The sequence below is a fragment of the Phyllostomus hastatus genome, unplaced genomic scaffold (assembly GCF_019186645.2).
Source record: "Phyllostomus hastatus isolate PE091 unplaced genomic scaffold, TTU_PhHast_1.1 phas_contig_34, whole genome shotgun sequence".
In the NCBI taxonomy this organism is placed as follows: Eukaryota; Metazoa; Chordata; class Mammalia; order Chiroptera; family Phyllostomidae; genus Phyllostomus; species Phyllostomus hastatus.
This window is the reverse complement of record NW_025333857.1, coordinates 46,640,818-46,657,241: the sequence shown is the minus strand read 5'-3', so window position 1 is coordinate 46,657,241 and position 16,424 is coordinate 46,640,818. Positions and strand designations below refer to the sequence as shown.

The 16,424-nt window shown below is 55.6% G+C and overlaps 2 protein-coding genes across 4 annotated transcripts; one reads left to right on the top strand and one right to left on the bottom strand.

Annotated features, from left to right (window-relative positions):
* Positions 1-3,851: 3,851 nt before the first annotated feature.
* Positions 3,852-11,253, top strand: CD72 (CD72 molecule). Of its 2 annotated transcripts, none has more exons than XM_045840368.1 (9): positions 3,852-4,073; positions 4,196-4,300; positions 4,902-4,973; positions 5,565-5,651; positions 6,003-6,338; positions 8,818-8,939; positions 9,584-9,696; positions 10,552-10,680; positions 10,924-11,253. In XM_045840368.1, the coding sequence occupies exons 1-8, from the start codon at positions 3,992-3,994 to the stop codon at positions 10,673-10,675; spliced, it is 1,041 nt and encodes a 346-aa protein (XP_045696324.1). In that variant the 5' UTR covers positions 3,852-3,991; the 3' UTR covers positions 10,676-10,680; positions 10,924-11,253. The 2 variants fall into 2 exon arrangements, with proteins under 2 accessions (XP_045696324.1, XP_045696323.1); XM_045840367.1 differs by having other exon boundaries at positions 8,818-8,960.
* TESK1 (testis associated actin remodelling kinase 1) lies at positions 11,202-15,814 on the bottom strand. Of its 2 annotated transcripts, XM_045840365.1 has the most exons (10): positions 15,259-15,814; positions 15,014-15,135; positions 14,836-14,884; positions 14,172-14,318; positions 13,761-13,843; positions 13,504-13,594; positions 13,164-13,247; positions 12,933-13,022; positions 12,687-12,801; positions 11,202-12,349 (listed from the first exon to the last, which is right to left on the bottom strand). In XM_045840365.1, exons 1-10 carry the CDS (start codon positions 15,469-15,471, stop codon positions 11,463-11,465), a joined length of 1,881 nt encoding a protein of 626 aa, XP_045696321.1. In that variant the 5' UTR covers positions 15,472-15,814; the 3' UTR covers positions 11,202-11,462. The 2 variants fall into 2 exon arrangements, with proteins under 2 accessions (XP_045696321.1, XP_045696322.1); XM_045840366.1 differs by lacking the exons at positions 13,761-13,843; positions 14,836-14,884; positions 15,014-15,135; positions 15,259-15,814 and having other exon boundaries at positions 14,172-14,311.
* Positions 15,815-16,424: the final 610 nt, after the last annotated feature.

Below are 16,424 nucleotides of genomic sequence, written 5' to 3'. Positions count from 1 at the left end.
GGTGTCGTGGTGTCAAGTGTCAGCAGGGCTTTCTGGAGGCTCGAGGGGAAAATCTGTTTCCTTGCCTTTTCCCGTTTCTGCAGGCTGCCTGCAATTCCTTGGCTCCTGGTTCCTTCCTCGACCTTCAAATCCAGCAACTTGGGTGGAGTCCTTCTCAAGCCGAATCTCTCTGCCCCTTCTTCCAAGGCCAAAGCTCTTTCTTCCCGTGGTCCCGAAAGCTTCTTCCTCTCAAGGAGACTCCTGTGATTAGACTTGGCCTGCCAGGATAAGAGAGGCCACTCTGTCCACCTAAAGGTTCTTCATGTAACCAAATTCACTTTTTGTCAGGTGAAGTAGCATATTTCTGGGGACTGGGGTGCAAACATTTTGGGGAGGCCATTATTCCGCCTACCACGCCCAGTCTGTAGACTCAGGCCTCCTGGGACCAGTGGGCTCAGGTAATAAAAACAGATGTGGCCTAGCTTTCGGGGTATGGGGAGACCTCCTGGACTTCCTGCTGTTGGCTGCACTTCACCAGTTTACCCAGATGACTCCCTGAACCCAGCAAATTCTGTTTTTTAAAAAATGAAATTTACTTATTGATTTGAGAGAGAAACATCGATTGGTTATTCCACTTATTCATGCATTTATTGGTTGATTCTTGCAGGTGCCCTGACTGGGGATGGAACCTACAACCTTGGTGTATCGGGACACAATACCCAACTGAGCTACCTGGCCAGGGCTAACACAGCAAATTCTTTCCTCAGATGCCCTCGCAGCTGGGCTCCCTCCTCCTGTCACTGTAGCCACCCATTCCCTGGGACAAGCAGCAGAGGTCAGGGGAAGGCAAGAAATGGGCTTTGGTATTTGTTTTCTAGGTATTTGACACTACTGTCCTGGAGAAGCTGTACAGCACTGGCCCTTCAGCTCCCTGAGGGCCCTTTTTTTTTTTTTTTTCATTGCTTGGAGAGAGAGAGAGGAAGGGAGAGAGAGAGAGAAAAAAAACACTGATGTGAGAGAGCAACGTCAACTGGTTGCCTCCCACATGGGGCAGGACCTGAGATCGAACCCACAACCTAGGCATGTGCCCTGACCAGGAACTGAACCCATAGCCTGTTGGTTACAGGATGACACTCCAACCAACTGAGCCACACTGGCCAGGGCACCCTTCAGTTCTTAAAAGGCCCAGGGGTTCCTGACACGTGGGCAGATGAGGTGCAGCTCGAAGTGACAGGCACTGTTTCTGATGCCCAGTTTTGAAAGGTAACGAGTGTCAATATTGCACAGATCCCACCTGACACACGCGGGGAAGGAGAAAGATCCCGTTGCCATCCCTGTCTACAAAAGAAGGCCACAAGACAGTCTAGGGTGGAAGGGAACGCAGACGGTCGTAAGGAGACATATAACCATCACCAAAAGAGCTAAAGAGGAGAGGGAAACGGGCCAAGCCTACCTAAGACGGCCAAGCCACCGTGGTCGTGCAGTTTGGCAAACCCCGGGTCCACTGGGCACCCTCCCTCCTGAAGCCTCTCCAAGGGCCAAGCTGGTTGATTCTTTTTTGAGCACACACTGGAAGCTCGACTTCGGCATTTTACCTGGCATCCAACCCATGTCGACTTGGACTTGGTTCTGAACACTGGGATATTACCTCCAGTTTAACCTATTCCTGCAGTTGATTTATACACACGCTGCCCCTGCCCCTGCCTGCCGCAGGCACGAGCACCCTGGCCGCCCCCTCCCGCCCCTGCTGCCAGCTGCACTATACTCCCACTCAAGTCTCACAGGCCTGAGGCCCCCAGGGAGTCGCCAGCACACGCAGGTCTCTTATCTGACTGGGTGCCTGGGGGAGGGGACTGGGTTGTTGGAAACTTTAATCAAGCAGGGACAGTTAACAGCTGCAGGGGACACCTTAGGAAACAGTGAACCATAAAAAAGGAAGTATTTGTAGAACCTGTCCCCCTGATCTTTTAAGACTTTTCTGAAAATGACCAGTCACTCCCTGCCATGGAGAAAAATACCAGCTACCACAGACACCCTTTAGCCCACAGAATCCTTCGTGCTCAATCCCCGGGGCAGGCTTAGAGGCTCACCTGGCACTGACTTCCCTAAGGGGCCACGAAGACCTGGGGTTGTGGGCGGTGCCTGCCCACACACACACACACACAAACACACACACACACACACCCTACACCTGCCTCTTCCGGAGGCATCCTCAGGTGACAAATGTGCACTTCTGCCCCCGTGGGCGCTCTGCCTGGGCCAGGCTGGGTGCTGTTAGGCCGAAGTCTCCACAGACCCACAGGCCATCACAGGGCTCCTCCACACACCACTAATTAGCATGCAGTGAGGCCCTCTTTTTCTCCTCCTCCCTGTTCCTCCCTGCAGCTGCAGGGCTGTGCTTCTGAGGGGGCGGATGTCACCCATTAGGGGTGGTTTTTCCTACGTCGTCCTGCCCCAGCCTCTTCCTACCCGCAGAAGGAGGCCCCTGTGGGGTTACATTCCAGGTCACATCCTGGTGAGAGAGTCAGGGGGCACCTGTGAACCGAGGCTCAGCAGCCACCTTCTTCCTCCCATTTCCCTCTCCTCCGTCAGCAAGGCCCTCATCATTGATAAGGGCCTCTCAGCCCCTGGTCTCCCCCCCGCTCCCCGTAAGCACCCTTTTTTTTTCCTTGGGGCTGGGTGTAAAGGGACAATATGGGGAACTTCCTTACCAGTAAAGAAAGAAATAAACCAAAACCAAAGAAAGAAAATACCAAAACCTCAGCTGTTCCAGAGTCTCCATGGCCAGCACTCAGTCCCTGCTTCATTGCTTTGCCCACCTCCTGTTGTCTAAGAGGCTGCAGGCTTTCTCCATCTGTCTGCAACGCCTTCGCCTGCCTGCTCCCTGACCACCCCCTCCCCCGCAAGGGGACGTGAGCAGTCGGTGCTGCAGGTTTTCCAGAGGTGCACAGGTTGGGGTTGCCTTCATCCTCACCCCTAGTCCAGGCCTATCCCAGAGCCTCTGCTTCCCGGGACTCAGCTTGCTGGGTCCAGCTCAGATGCCGGGACACAGGAGATGCCATGAGTCCAGCAGGCGGCAGGATGGGAACCGGAAGGGGATGACTGGCCACAGTGATGAGTAGGGGGGCAACAAGAGTAGAAGTGGTCAGGGAAAGTCTGTGAAGAGGAGGCTGGGGGTGTTTACATAGGAGACACAGTGTGGTCCCAGCTTCTCTGCTTCCGACAAAGGCTGCGGTTCCCAGGAAGGGCTTTGGAGTGCGACTTCCTATGTGTGGGGTCCTCGGCAGCTCTGTGCACCTAATGGTGGGAGGAGAGCTGGGTCCACCCTGAAAGCCCATAAACTGATGGGGAGATGGGCCCACAAAATCAGAGACTCTTTTCTGAGAACCAGTACCTGCTGGAAACCCCAGGATGACAAGGAGCTAGGCTCTATACTACAGCCCCCCAATCTGATGGGGAGGATGAACACCCCCACACACAACTGCCCAGCAATGACTGAGGAGATCCTCTGGGGCCAGTTGGGCACAAAGGAGCTCTGATCACACAGGGAAAGCCTGTGGAACAGGCAGCCAGGAGAGGGGCCACGGGCAGAGCAGGGCAGATGATGGGAGGATGGACATTTGGAGCCCAGCACTGCCAAAGTGGGTCTGGGACACAGAAGGTGGAACACAGAGATGACACAGAGACAGGCCTGAGTAGTGGTCCTGTGCCACCCCCCCGCCCCACCCCCCACCAACCCAGCCCAGATCCCCATGTTCTGGACCTTAGTTTCCCCTCCCCTGCCCCTCCGTCCAGTGCCCAGGATGCCATCCGCTTCACTGAACCCATCTGTCTGACACTTGCTCACATCTTCCTCTTTTGTGACTAGAAGTCACAGGACAAAGCACCAAGCCCTACAGTCAGAGAGGAAACACAGAGTCTAAGAGTGTGGACGGGACAGAGGGGACAGTGGCAAGGGAAGCCTGGTGCAGTGGAAGGAGGGGAGACGGGTGGGGCAGAGGGCCCCAGGACCATGGCTGAGTCTGTCACCTATGCCGACCTGCGGTTTGTGAAGGCTCCTCTGAAGAAGAGAATCTCCAGCCATTTAGGGCAGGGTAAGGGTGGAGGAGGGGTCTCCTGGACTCTGCAGCCCCATCCCCTTCACGACCCCACCCCAGCCCACCCCACAGATCCCCATATCCAACTCCTACCTTGGCCCCTTTTCTCTCCTCTACAGATCCTGACGATGATGGGGAACTCACCTATGAGAATGTCCAAGTGCCCCCAACCTCAGGGGGAGCCTCAAGCCTGGCTTCCTCTGGACCAGGAGGCAAAGCTGGTGGTACGGAGAGCCCAGGGGATGTGTGTTTGGAGGGGGGCTGTGCCTTGGGCTGGGGAGTCCACAGCATTCTTGGGAGGATGATACCCTTGGGAAAAGGAGGAAAGTTCTTAGGAAAAAGAATGAGCACTGGATAAAGGGCAGCCAGGAGAAGAATAAAGCTCCCAGGGGCAAGGTGGATCCCAGCGGAGAGGCAGGGATTGGGAGGGATCAGGGCAGCCCTGTGGGGAGATGAGTTCGAATGGAAAATGGGGAGTCAGAGGAGGGGGGAAGAGAGGGTAGCGAAAGGGATGAGAGAGAACATTCCTGGGAGAGGGTTTGGGGCAGGCAGAGAAAGGCCCAGCGGAAAAGATTAAAGGGAGACTCTGGAGGACAAGGAGAGGGTCCCGGTGGTGTGGGGAGCGGAAGATAAGACTCTGGAGGGACACGAGAAAATGCCGGGGGGGGGGGGGGCTGAGGAACTCCGCAGAGCGCTAAGGGAGACCTGGAGCAGTAGCGCAAGGCACCGAGGCGCAGCGCGGTGGAGGTGGTGGGTAGGTGGAGTGGCAGAAAGGGCATTTCCCGGGGCTTCCCATTTCTAACTGGACTCGCTCGCCGCGCGCAGGTCTTCAGTCCGAGCAGCCGACGGCGTCCTGGAACCCCGTGACGTCACCAGCAGCCAGGCGCCTCCTGGTCTGTGAGTACCGCGCCCTCCCTGAACCAGGCGCCGCCTGCGGCGGGGCTCCAGCGCAGGCATGTGGGGCGGGGCGGGGCCTCGGGTTTGGAGGCCTCGCCCACCGCGCAGACCCCACGGGGCCCTTCAGAGCTGGGGGCGGAGCAACGTGCAGAACCTCTCCGCCCCCGCCCGAGCCCCCTCCCGCCACCCCGCCAGATGCGGGTAGTGCTGGGCCCCGTGGTGTGCGGGTTTGGTTCCTGGGGTCCCCGCGACCCCTTTCTCTGCCCATTTCACCCCCATCTTTCCGAGGTGTCGACCCAGATCCTCTCCCCACTGCCCATTTAGGATGGTCCTCATTCACATCTGAGTTGGAGATTTGTTGCCTTCTCCTAACAAGTAGTGTCTTCAGTCCTTAACCAGGAACAATTCCCAGCCCTTATTCTGGACCCTCTTCTCTGCGCTACTCGCAGAACTACTCATTGCCCAATAAAAACCACCATGCCTGCACCGTGTCCTCTGAGGGAGGCTCTTTCCCGTGAACCCCTCCCCTTACCCCTGTTTATAAGCTTGTTCCTGGGGCTCACTGCCCCGCGTGCCACTTGTCTCCCTAAGGCCGTTCAGCCTTCTCGAAATACCTCCTGGGCCTGCTCCTTACCTGCCTGCTGTTAGGGATGGCTGCTGTCTCCCTGGGAGTGCGCTGTGAGTATGGCTCCCCCCATTTTCCACTTACCCTAAACAACTTTCTCTCAAAGAACTTTCTCCCTTACTCTGCCCAACAACTTGCCTTCCTGATCAGGGGCGGACGTTACTATCAGTACATCCTTAGCTTTTGGTCTGGTTTCCAACCATGTCTGTTTTAGAGCACCGCGTCTTCCTGAATTAACCTCATCTAATCCTGTACCCCCTTAACGTTTAGGCAGTCTGAGCTTATCTTTCAGCCTGGGATGCAAAAAGTTGCAAAAAGCATAAAAAGGATTGATGCTGAAGTCTCAGGGCACCAGAGCACGGCTGAAGAAGATGTCAGCCAAATCTCTCTTCATGCCCCAACAGATCTGCAGGTGTCTCAGCAGCTCCAGCACGTGAACAGGGTGCTGGAAGCCACTAACAGCAGTCTGAGGCAGCAGCTCCGCCTGAAGATCACCCAGCTGGGGCAGAGGGAGCAGGATCTGCAGGGGTCCAGGAAGGAGCTGGCCCAGAGTCAGGAAGCACTAGAGGTGGAACAAAGGGATTGCCAGGCTGTCAAGGAGCAGTTACAGGCCTGCCAGTCCGACAGCAAGGCAACAAAGGAGACCTTGCAAAGGGAGGAGGAACAGAGGAGGATGCTGGAGGAGAGGCTGAATAGAATCCGGGACACAGTGAAACCCTTCTACACAATGGGTCCAGAAGGTATGTGCTCTGGGAGAGGAGAGAGGGCAGGGTCTGCTGTGAGGGATGGGTTGAAGTGAGGAGATGCTGGTGGCAGGGGTGCAGGGGCCTATCAGGGGGCCGTTGAGTTGTTGGGGGTAATGAACCAGAGCGGTAGCTGACATGAGCTGTGCAGCCTTAGCCAACAGGGAGAAGGATCAAGCCGCATACTGGATTTAGGGGGCCTCACCCAGCTCTAAGGCAGATCTGGGGGTGGGGGAGAGGAGGGCAGAAGCCAGCAAGGCAAACCACACTGTCCAAAGCAACAAACTCTGGTCATATTGAGCTTGATGTCAGTGTCAAGGATCCAGGAACCCTTTGAATTTGGATGTGAGATAGGTTGTTTGCACATATCCTAAAGAGAGGGTCTATAAGTTTAATTAGCTTTCGTTACGTATGAGATTCCCCAAAAGACTAACATTTGCTGATTGACAAAGTGCAGCCTGGTGGTGGACGAGGCAGCTGAAGCTCTCAAGTGTGGGTGACATAGCAAGGTGGGCAGGGATAACGTGGGAAGGGAACTGGGGTGAACTGTTCCTCCAGCCAGGATGTGGGGATGGCAGAGACGGACACATCAAAGCATCAAAGGCGAGGGGCTGCGGCAAAGCAGGCTGAGGTTGGAGGCAGGCTGCCAGGCCCAGGAGGACTGGCTGTTCATGGGCTGGTTATCTGTGGTTGTCGTCGGGCTCAGTCTAGCTCAGGGGCCCTCTGGATGCTCCCCCAACGCTTAAGACAGAGAGCGAGATTATGTGCAAACACTACTAGCCCCACCTTTTTACTTTCTTATTCTCTGTGATCCTCAGTTCTATACCAGTGCCACCCCCAACTCCCACAGCTGCACCCTAGAGCTCAGCATCCCAAACTGCTCTGCCCCTGAAAGGGTGGTTTCAGGGCCCCATTCTGGCCGCAGCTGCCCCTGCTCCAGGCTGTCCGCACACTTCTGCAACCTCACTGAGGTCTCCACCCCACCGACTCCCCTGCTTCCTCCCTTCCAGCAGCTGTCACCTGTCCTCACTTCTCTGTCTGCTCATCTTGCCCTTGGGAGTCCATCACTGCAACCACTCACTCCTTTGTTCTACCGCCCTCCTGGTGCACCTGACTGGCAGTGTCTGACTCTGGATGAACTCAACTGTCCACCTTGCCCATGCCTGCACCCAGGTGCGATCATTCTGCTTGTTGCCACTGCAACTCCAGTTTCGACCTCAGCTGGGGCCTCAGCACTGCCTGGTTACCTTGCTGTCCATAATGACTCCTTACCCTACTACCTCTCTCGCTGTCTGCAGATGCCCTGCTCTGTCAGAGAGCAGTTCCCCATCTCCCCCCACCAAGCCTGTATACCCATTTACACTTTTGCCAGCCCCATCCCTTGGAAGGATAATAGCAGCAGCTTGCTGGACGTTTTTCCTGAGCATCTCCCACACCCCTGTTCCACTCTTCATACTGCAGCCAGGGTGGGTGGCCCTTTAAAAACAAAAATATGATCCTGCCACCCCAGTGCAGAGCATGTCATTCCAGTTAGTTAGTCAAAAGTTACAGAATATATTATATGTCCAGCATTGTGCCCAGGCACTTGGGATGTAGCCAGTGAGCAAAATTCCTGTGTGTAAAATCCTACATTGACCTTCTCTTGTAATATAAAAACAAACAAAAAAAAATGCTTAACATGGCTTTCAAGGCCCCTGCCTACCTTCCAGCATGCCGCTCCATCTCTCTCCCTTTTCTATTTGGCCATGCCAACTCCTTTTCATTCCTTTAAATTACTGACTTACAAGGTGCAGTCTGGTGATGGGGCAAGGAGAATAACTCAAGCAGTGGAAAGAGGTGGGTTGGGATTAGGAGCACAGACTGGGGTGTGGGATGTTAAAGAGGGATATTTATTGTTTACGGCCAGGAAAAGAGAAAGAAGAGAAATTTTGAGGTGGAGGGAAGGGAAATAGAGTTTACATCAAGTGCTTGGCAATTTCAGCAAAATCAGGACCAAGGTTGTCTACCTGTGGGAGAGTGGAGAGGGAAGGAGGTGGCTCGCAGCTTGAGGAGTGTGGGGCAGTTTTCGGTATGCAGTGTGGGATGCTTTCAAGAGCTAAGGAGGCGAATGAGAGTCCTATGGAGCACTTATGGGGACCCAGGTGAGGTTAGCCAAAATCGGGGGTGGGGTGGGGTGAGGGGGGGGACTGTTATTGTTCAGAAATTGGGGACCATACCATCAGCCCTATTAAAATAAACCTCCCAGGTTGTTAAGGAGTAAAGTCGTTGAATGTTAAAGGCCTCTACTAAGTATGCACAGGCTTGGCATTTCCAGAAAGATTGCCAAGATCAAGGACCGGAAGTCAATGGCAGAGCTGAGATTAGACCTAGGGGAGCCGTGTTAGCAACTAGATTGCTGAGAAGTCACTTCTATTCCAAGTGTTGACATCTCCCTTCTGGATCTGGGCTGTGCTGTCACACTCTTTCTGTTTTTCAGACACCTGCTGTCCTCTGGGATGGATACTGATGGAGAGGAAATGCTTTTACATCTCACCTGTTAGGAGAAATTGGGAGGAGAGCAGAAACTATTGTAATACCCTGTCCTCCAGCCTGGCCATAGTTAGTGACTATTCTTATTCAGTAAGCATACCTTTATTCACAGACCGTCGTGGGTACTTGTAGGTGAAGGGACAAAGGTCATCAGGAATGGCAGTGCCCACATGGCATGCATGCCGTGGTGTGCATTCCTTTTCCATGCAGCTGGTCAGCACAGTGCTCCAGGCGGCCCCTACTGATCAGAGCTGGCATGAGAGTTGACTTCTGAACCATCTTTACTTTTACCTGTTTCTCAGTTCAGCTTTCTGGCCAGCATTCTGGGCTAACAAAGTCTTTGACAGTCAAGACTCCTCAGGCAGAGAGGCCCCAGACCTGGTGGGCTGGACTGGAGGGACTGTGTCCTTGCAACCACAGCAGCCCACAGAATGACTCCCCTCCAAAGGCTGGTGGAAGTTCTTATCCCCGCTGAGGCGAACTGAAGGCTGAGCCCGCATCTGCATGGCGGCACTCAGAGGGTACAGGGACGGGTCATTGATGAACTGTGTCATGCACCGAAGATGGGCACAGTCCTCTCGTCAAGCTCGTAGGTCTCCCTAGAGCACTCATTTTCTTCCCTCAGCCCAGGTCCCCTCTTTTGCACCCTCACCCCCATTCCACTGCTGTTCCTCACTCTCCACACACCTTGGTGTCTCTGAATCTCCCCTCAGGGTTATCGCAACAGCCTCTTATATAAATTTTTGGCACAAGTTAGTTGGTCTGATTCATACTGGATTGACGGCAGGCCAAAGGATGGGCATTGGACTAATGGTAAAGGCTCTGGGTAAGTTTATTAGGACTTTTGGGTATTTTTAACTTCATAATTCCTTCATAGAGACAATAATATTTCCCTGTAGGTCCTGCTCTCAAACTTTTCACAAATCAGTATTGTAATTGCCTACTTGTCCATTTCCTCTGTGGACAAGTAGGACATTCTTATTCTCTAGTCTATCCCCAGTACCTAGCGGTCCCTGGCACATGCTTTTTAAAAAAAATTTATTACTAAGTTGAGAACTATGTCATCTTCCTCTCAGAAGAAGCTAGGGCTTCACAGCTGAAGAACCGACATTCTAACTTCCTGTCTGGGGCCACTTGGGGCACTAGAGTTGTCCCAGGAAAGCAAGGGGGCAGCAGGGTAACTTTGAGGTTCAACCCCAGGGGCCCTGAAACAGGATGGTCACCTCCTATGTTCCTTAACTGGAGTTTCCACCTTAAGACCTTGGGTGACTTTTCCCTCCCCTGGTCCTGAAGCCTTTTCAGGTTGGAGTCTAGACATCTGTCCCTGAAATATACCCAAACATGGCCTAAGGTAGGTAGGCTGAGTTAGGACTTGGGCTAGGTTTTATGTAGGGCACAGGCAGCAAACACAAGGCCTGCAGGCCGAATCTAGCCCTCCACCTTTTTTATCCGGCCTGGCACCTTGTTTCTACCCGGCAGCAGTGCGAGCTCTCACTTAACTGTTAAGGAACAGTTACATTTATAGTCTGAAAATTACATTCGGCCCTATGAAGGCAACTGCGAGGCTGATGTGGCCCCCGGTGAAAATGAGTTTGACACTTCTGATGTAGGGCAAGGGGAGAGGAGGGATGGAAGGGAAGGGGCCAGAGCTTATCCCAGTTCTGTTTCATCCACTCTTTAGGTATCATCCTCAAAATCAACACTGTCGCAAGATTCCATACAGCTGGTCAGCAACCCAGGATTGTACTATTTCTCTTCCCTGCATCTGTGAGAGGGAAGTTCTTAAGTGTCCAGATCAGCACTGAGCTGAGTAAGTGTGCGTGATGGGACTGGGGCTTGGGAGCCTGCGGGGACAGGACCTGCTCCTGGGAGTGGGTCATGTCCATAGCCTCCAGGAGCCTGGTATGCGTATAGGAGGGGCCCTGGCACAGGGAGAGGGGGAGGGAAGGCCTGGGGCTGACGGAGGCTGCTCACGTGGCCGTCCTGGGAGCTGGGGTGAACTGGAAGAGGGTTCTTAGTGATACTAAGCTCATTGATAACTTTTGTGTTCCAGATACTCACACCAGCAAGAGCCTGTGCCCCTCATCCCTAACTCGCAGCCACAGGTCCCGTGATGATCTCCCTCCAGAGTTCCCTCGCTCTGCGGGGATGGTGCCTGGCCAAGGACTGATGTAGCCCAACACTTTGCCTGCCTGAAATCCTGCCCCAGAAACTGGACTATTCTTGGGAAAAAAAAGGTGCTGAAACCTCAGGAAAAGATTTTGGCCTCCTCAAGAACCTCTCATAGTGGAATGGGGGGATTGGGGGAGGAGGGCGCATGGCCTGAGCGGATAGGGGCAGCCCGGAGCCAGCCAGGCAGTTTTATTGAAATATTTTTAAATAATTCGCATGTGTTAGTCTCGTGTGTCAGCAATGCTCTGTGATCCCCACGGGAGAGCGAGCCCAGGGATGGATAGGAAATGTCTGTCCCTCGAGTCCATGCTGAGGTTCCCCCATACGGAGCAGCTGGTCAGCCCATCTGGGGCTGGCCCTGTCCAGCACGTGCGCTGTCCTCACAGGGCATCCTGAAGGCCAGCGTTGGAGGCCCCACTGCTAAGAGCGTGCCCCAGGCAGCTGAAGGCTGGGTGTGGGTGGCTTGGCATGGTGCCCTCGGTGGCAGAGGAGACTGCCCGCCTCACAGTTCAGGTTGTGGTAGCGGGCAACAGCTGGTGTGGGGCGGGGGCACATGGACAAGAAGCCAAAGCTGAAGGGGCCCAGGCAGCAGCCCGGGCAGGGTAGTCCCTCGTCGGGCTCCCGAGGAGCTGAAGGGGGCGGCGAGGGTTCTGTCCGCTCCAGGGCCGCTGCCCGGGGCAGGCTATGCTGGGCCCGGTTCCAGGGCTCCCCGGCCCAGCCCTGTGGGGAGTTCACCACCACAGCTGGGGGGTTGTTGTTAAGGGGAGGTCCTGATCTAGGGGACCAGGGCTGGGAGGCCGACGAACAAGTGCTGATGAAGTTGTCTGTGGCCACGGCCAGGGGCAGCTGGAGAGCCGGTCCTGGGGGTTCTGGCTCAGGGCTACTGCCCTCACACTCCATCCTCTCTTCAGCTGCGGGGCCCACAGCAGCGGGGCCAGGACCTGGCAGTACTGTCTCCATACGTCGGGGGAGCTCAGGGGATGACGGTAATGAGCGGCAGCGACGGGCAGGTGTCCCGGGCTGGAGTAGGGTCTCTGGAGTGGTCACCAGGGGCAGCTGGGTGGGGAGCAGTGGTGATGGCGGCACAAGGGGCAGGGGAGCGACTGGCTTGCTAGGCGTGTCCAGGAGCTTGATCTTGCCACCCCTGAGGTCTTCCCGTAGTGAGAAGGGGTTGACTCGAGTCAGATTGTCCCCCCAGTTGGGGGGTGATTCTGGTGATGGAGGCAGGAAGAGGTCTGACCGGCTTCGGGAGAGCCGGGGGTCTGGCCTGGGAAGCGTGGCAGAGGGACCCCCTCTTGGAACAGACCCTGTCGACAGAGAAGTCTGCAATCACTGTTCTCAGCACTGATAGCTTCTCGAAGTTGTCATTATTCACCAGTAGGCTGGTGGGACTAGAGCTTACAAAAGGGAGTCTGATGGCGTGCTTTGGAAAGGGAGAGATATCACCTCCAGCCACTTTTTACCTTTTTTCTTCTTTCCTTCCTTAAGGCTCTAGAATTAGAAAACTATCTTCTTTGAAATGTCTTCTCACTCCACCTCCATCCCCAGCCTTTTCAACTAATAAATATTCTTAGCCTCCCCCAGATAGTTCCCTGAGCTCTAAGGCAAAAGGACTCCAGTTAGGTCAAGGTCATGCTCACTTACCCTGATTGTGTGTCAGGGGAGCCCTGGTGAGGGGGGCTGGCTCAGACAGTTGCTCTAGGATCCATTCCAGGTGATGGGTGATTTCGGTGAAGGGTGCACGAGCGCTAGGTTCCATCTGATGAGTAGAGACAGGGCAGCTTCACTCAGTGCTCCTAAAGTGGGTCCCTGAGTTCTCCCGTCACCTGGGACGGGACAGCCTTGGCAGCTGACAGACAGGGTGGAGGGCAGGGAGGGTGAGGCTCTTACACTGCAGCAATGGATGGCCAGCAGCAGGAAAGGCAGTGGGCAGTCATCCCCTACCAGGGTCCGGAAAGCGGGCACATCCAGGCCAAAGTCCTGCGGGGACAGAAAGGAGGGACCCCAAGTCAGCGTTCCTCAGGTTCTCCTAATCAGGATCTTAAGGTCCAGGGAACCCTTCTTGGTTATAAGTTGCCCAGTCTGGAGTCCCTCCTGTTCAAACCTGGAGACATCATTCACCTCGGTACGGGGTAGGTAGTCAGGGTCCGCAGGTACTCGTGCGATGAGCTCACAGAGGATAATCCCAAAGGCAAAGACATCGGCCTGGGGGTAGGAGATAATGTCAAGGGCAGATAATGTTATGGCAGTTTTCATGCCATAAAATTCTGTTAGAATGTGTCCGAATTCATGGGGGGGGAGTGTCTTGACAGTTTCCATGTGTTGGAGGGGTACCTGTCAGGGGCAAGGGGAGGGGGTCTTAGGGCCCTCCTAAGTATCTGGTAGGGCTGTTGAGGAGCGTGGGGTAGGGACTTACAAGAGTATCTCAAGGGTCTCTGGATCTGAAGGGTTGATGTCTCACCTTCTCATCATAGAGCTCACCCCGCAACACCTCTGGAGCCATCCAATACGGTGAACCCACCACAGCCAATGGCTCCTTCCTTTCCCCTTCCCTGCAGGGCAGGGGCAGAGTGGTCAGAAGCATCCCACTCACACAACCTCCGCAAACAAAACAGCATGAGGTCAGCCCCCTCCCCGCCCCAGGGGAAATGTTCCTGGGGGCTTCAGTTAGATAGGGGCCTTCTGGGAGGTTTTGGGGGGCAGGGGCATTCAGCTCACCTATACACAGGAATCTTCTCAGCCAGCCCAAAATCTCCCACAACGGCTGTGAAGCTTCGGTCTTCCCGACGGATCAGACAGTTCTATTGGACACATAGAGTATCCCCACGCTTATCACTCTCTGCTCTTCGATATCCCAGTCTAAACCCAAAGCTCTGTCACTCCAGAATAACCCCGACCCTCGCCCGGTTTTCCAGTACACCCCAATCTTGCAACATCATCCATCACTCCAAACACAGAGTGGTACTCAACCCCTGAGAGCACACCCCCTCACCCCAGTCCCCCATTCCCCATTGGCTTGCTTCTCTAACGTCTTAACGTATGTATTACCCACATTCCAACATCATGGGCTAGTTACAACCCAATAGTCTCAAATCCCCCTTCATACCTCGACCTCTCTGGCCAGCCTACCTTGGATGTGAGGTCTCGGTGGAATACACCTTTGGCATGCAGGTATCGCAGGCCATGGGCGATGTCCAGAGCCAGGCGGAGCCTGACAGGCCAGGATAGGGGTTCAGGGGAGCTGAGCAGCTGTTCCAAGGTCCCTCCATTCATATACTGGGGCGTAGTGGGAGGAGAAGGAGAATGAATATCAGGGTTTCATTCTTCTAGTCTCCTACTTATAAGCCAGGGGACACTCAGGAGGATCACAAAGGTCAGAAAGGGAAGGGCCTGTGCTCTAAGATCCCAAATTCATCTTCTAGGGCTGTCCTATGCAATACATGTGCAACTATTTAAAATTAAATTATTAAATTTAAATAAAATTAAAAGTTCAGTTCCTCAGACTAGCGAGAGTTCCAATGCTCCCTAGCCACATGTGGCTAGTGGCTCCAGTTTTGCACTGCACAGATACAGAACATTTTCATCACTGCGGAAAGTTCCGTGGGACAACACTGTTCTAGAGAATAGAGGGTGAGAACAGCTGAGGCCTTTTATTTGTGGTTTGCTCAAAGGGAAGTTTGGGGAGGACTCCGTGGGAGGTCCTGCTGCCTCTCACTATTCCTCTATAGAAGCACCAGGTCATGACTCTCCCCTTGCCGGTAGTGGGTGTCCCCCCTTCCTGGCCCATCCTCACCTCTGTAAGAGCGTGCAGCTGCCCCTGGTGCACACAGACCCCCATGAATCTGGAAGAGGGGAGAGAAGATAGGAGGGTAGACTGTAAGAGACTCAGCTTCTCCGCAGCTCCCACTCTTCCAGCGGAATCTTTCCCCTTTTCCCAGCAAGCTTCCCAGCAAGCGACTGGAGCCGCTCACCTTAAGATGTTGGGGTGCCGGAGCCGGTTCATTAGCTGCACCTCCCGTAGTGTGTTTCCCCGGTTACTGGGGAGCCTGTTCATTTTCAGCACCATGACTTGCCCTGACTGTCGGTGCCGAACCTGGGGGTGTCAGGGGAAGGTGAGTCCCGACAGGCAGGACGAGTCGTCCGCGTCCCAGTCCCCTAGCTCCAGCCTCTCGTCTAAGGCTTGGTCCCGCCCCTTTGCTCTCTCTACCGGTCCTACCTTGTAGACCTCAGAGAAGAAGCCGGCCCCGATCTTCTCCGCGCAGTGGAAATCGTCCACGCGCGCCAGGCTAGACACAGCGCTGCGGAGAGCCCGGTAGGAGGAGGGGCGGCCCCGGCCTCCACCCGCGCCCCCCGGCCCCGGGGGCCCCTCCCCCGGCGCCTCTCCGGGCCCGGGCCCAGGGCCCCGTTGTGGGGGACGTTCCCCGGCCATGGCCGGGCCCCCAGCCCGGGCCTGCCTCACATGGCAGGGTCCCCGGGGCCCGGGCAAGCCGTGCTTGCCATGGGCGCGGGCCCAGCCCGATCCGCGGCGCCGGGACTCCCGCTCCCGCCTAGGAGAATGGAAGATTTGCCCAAGATCCTGGGCCCGCCCCCGCCGCGCCGGCTTGCTGGGCCCGGGTGGACGCCGCACCGCTCCGCTCCGCGCTGGCCTGGGCCTGAGCCGGGCGGTGGCGGTGGCGCTCCCGGGCGCCGGGGGGCAGTCAGGCTCCGGGCAGGCGGAGGCTGTCGGGCCGGAGGCGGCGGCGGGCTGCTAGGCTTCACTGCCGGAGCTCAGGCTCCGCGGCCTGCTGGGGGCGGGGCTGAGCAGGGCCACTGCTTAACTCCTTGGAGCCCGGCCCCCAGGCAGCGGCCACGCCCCCTCAGGTACGCAACCCCAACCGCCGGCGGTGACGCCCTAGGCGAGTGGGTCAGGGCGTCGGGGTCAAATAAATTCAGGCTCGAGCTGAATAACTGAAGAGAGTTAAGGGCTGATGGTGCGTACGTGCAGGTCATATGTCTTTTGCTGCTCGAGGACTCTCTTCTCCCCTCCCACTTCAGGTCGCTGTCGGTTGAGGGCCGGGCTTGGGAAGCCGCCGGATTTCTGGGCTCCATGGACCAGCAGGGCAAAAAATTAGACCCCTCATGGCCAATCAAAATCTAAGGCAGCCCAGCAACCTGCCCGCCTTCCTGGCCTCCACCCGGGCCCACCCTACCTATTCCCCAGGTCTCCACCCCTGCACCATAAACCTCTGGACTCCCTGAAACTTCCTTCCTGGGAGGCTGTGAGCCCTTGGCCAGCCCATCCCTAGTGTGGTCCCAATTCCTCCTCACTTCATCCCATCTCCCTCGAATAAAGTTCAAATTTCAGAGCCTCCTCCTCATAACACAGCCTTGACCTTACTATTT

Coding starts and splice junctions, on each gene's coding strand:
- CD72 (XM_045840367.1), top strand. CDS start 3,992: ATGGCTGAGTCTGTCACCTATGCCGACCTGCGGTTTGTGAAGGCTCCT. Junction 5,652..6,002: donor TGTCTCCCTGGGAGTGCGCT/GTGAGTATGGCT, acceptor ATGCCCCAACAG/ATCTGCAGGTGTCTCAGCAG. Junction 6,339..8,817: donor CTACACAATGGGTCCAGAAG/GTATGTGCTCTG, acceptor TCTGTTTTTCAG/ACACCTGCTGTCCTCTGGGA.
- TESK1 (XM_045840365.1), bottom strand. CDS start 15,471: ATGGCCGGGGAACGTCCCCCACAACGGGGCCCTGGGCCCGGGCCCGGA. Junction 14,885..15,013: donor CGGCACCCCAACATCTTAAG/GTGAGCGGCTCC, acceptor CCCCTCTTCCAG/ATTCATGGGGGTCTGTGTGC. Junction 13,248..13,503: donor GTGAGCTCTATGATGAGAAG/GTGAGACATCAA, acceptor TCCTACCCCCAG/GCCGATGTCTTTGCCTTTGG.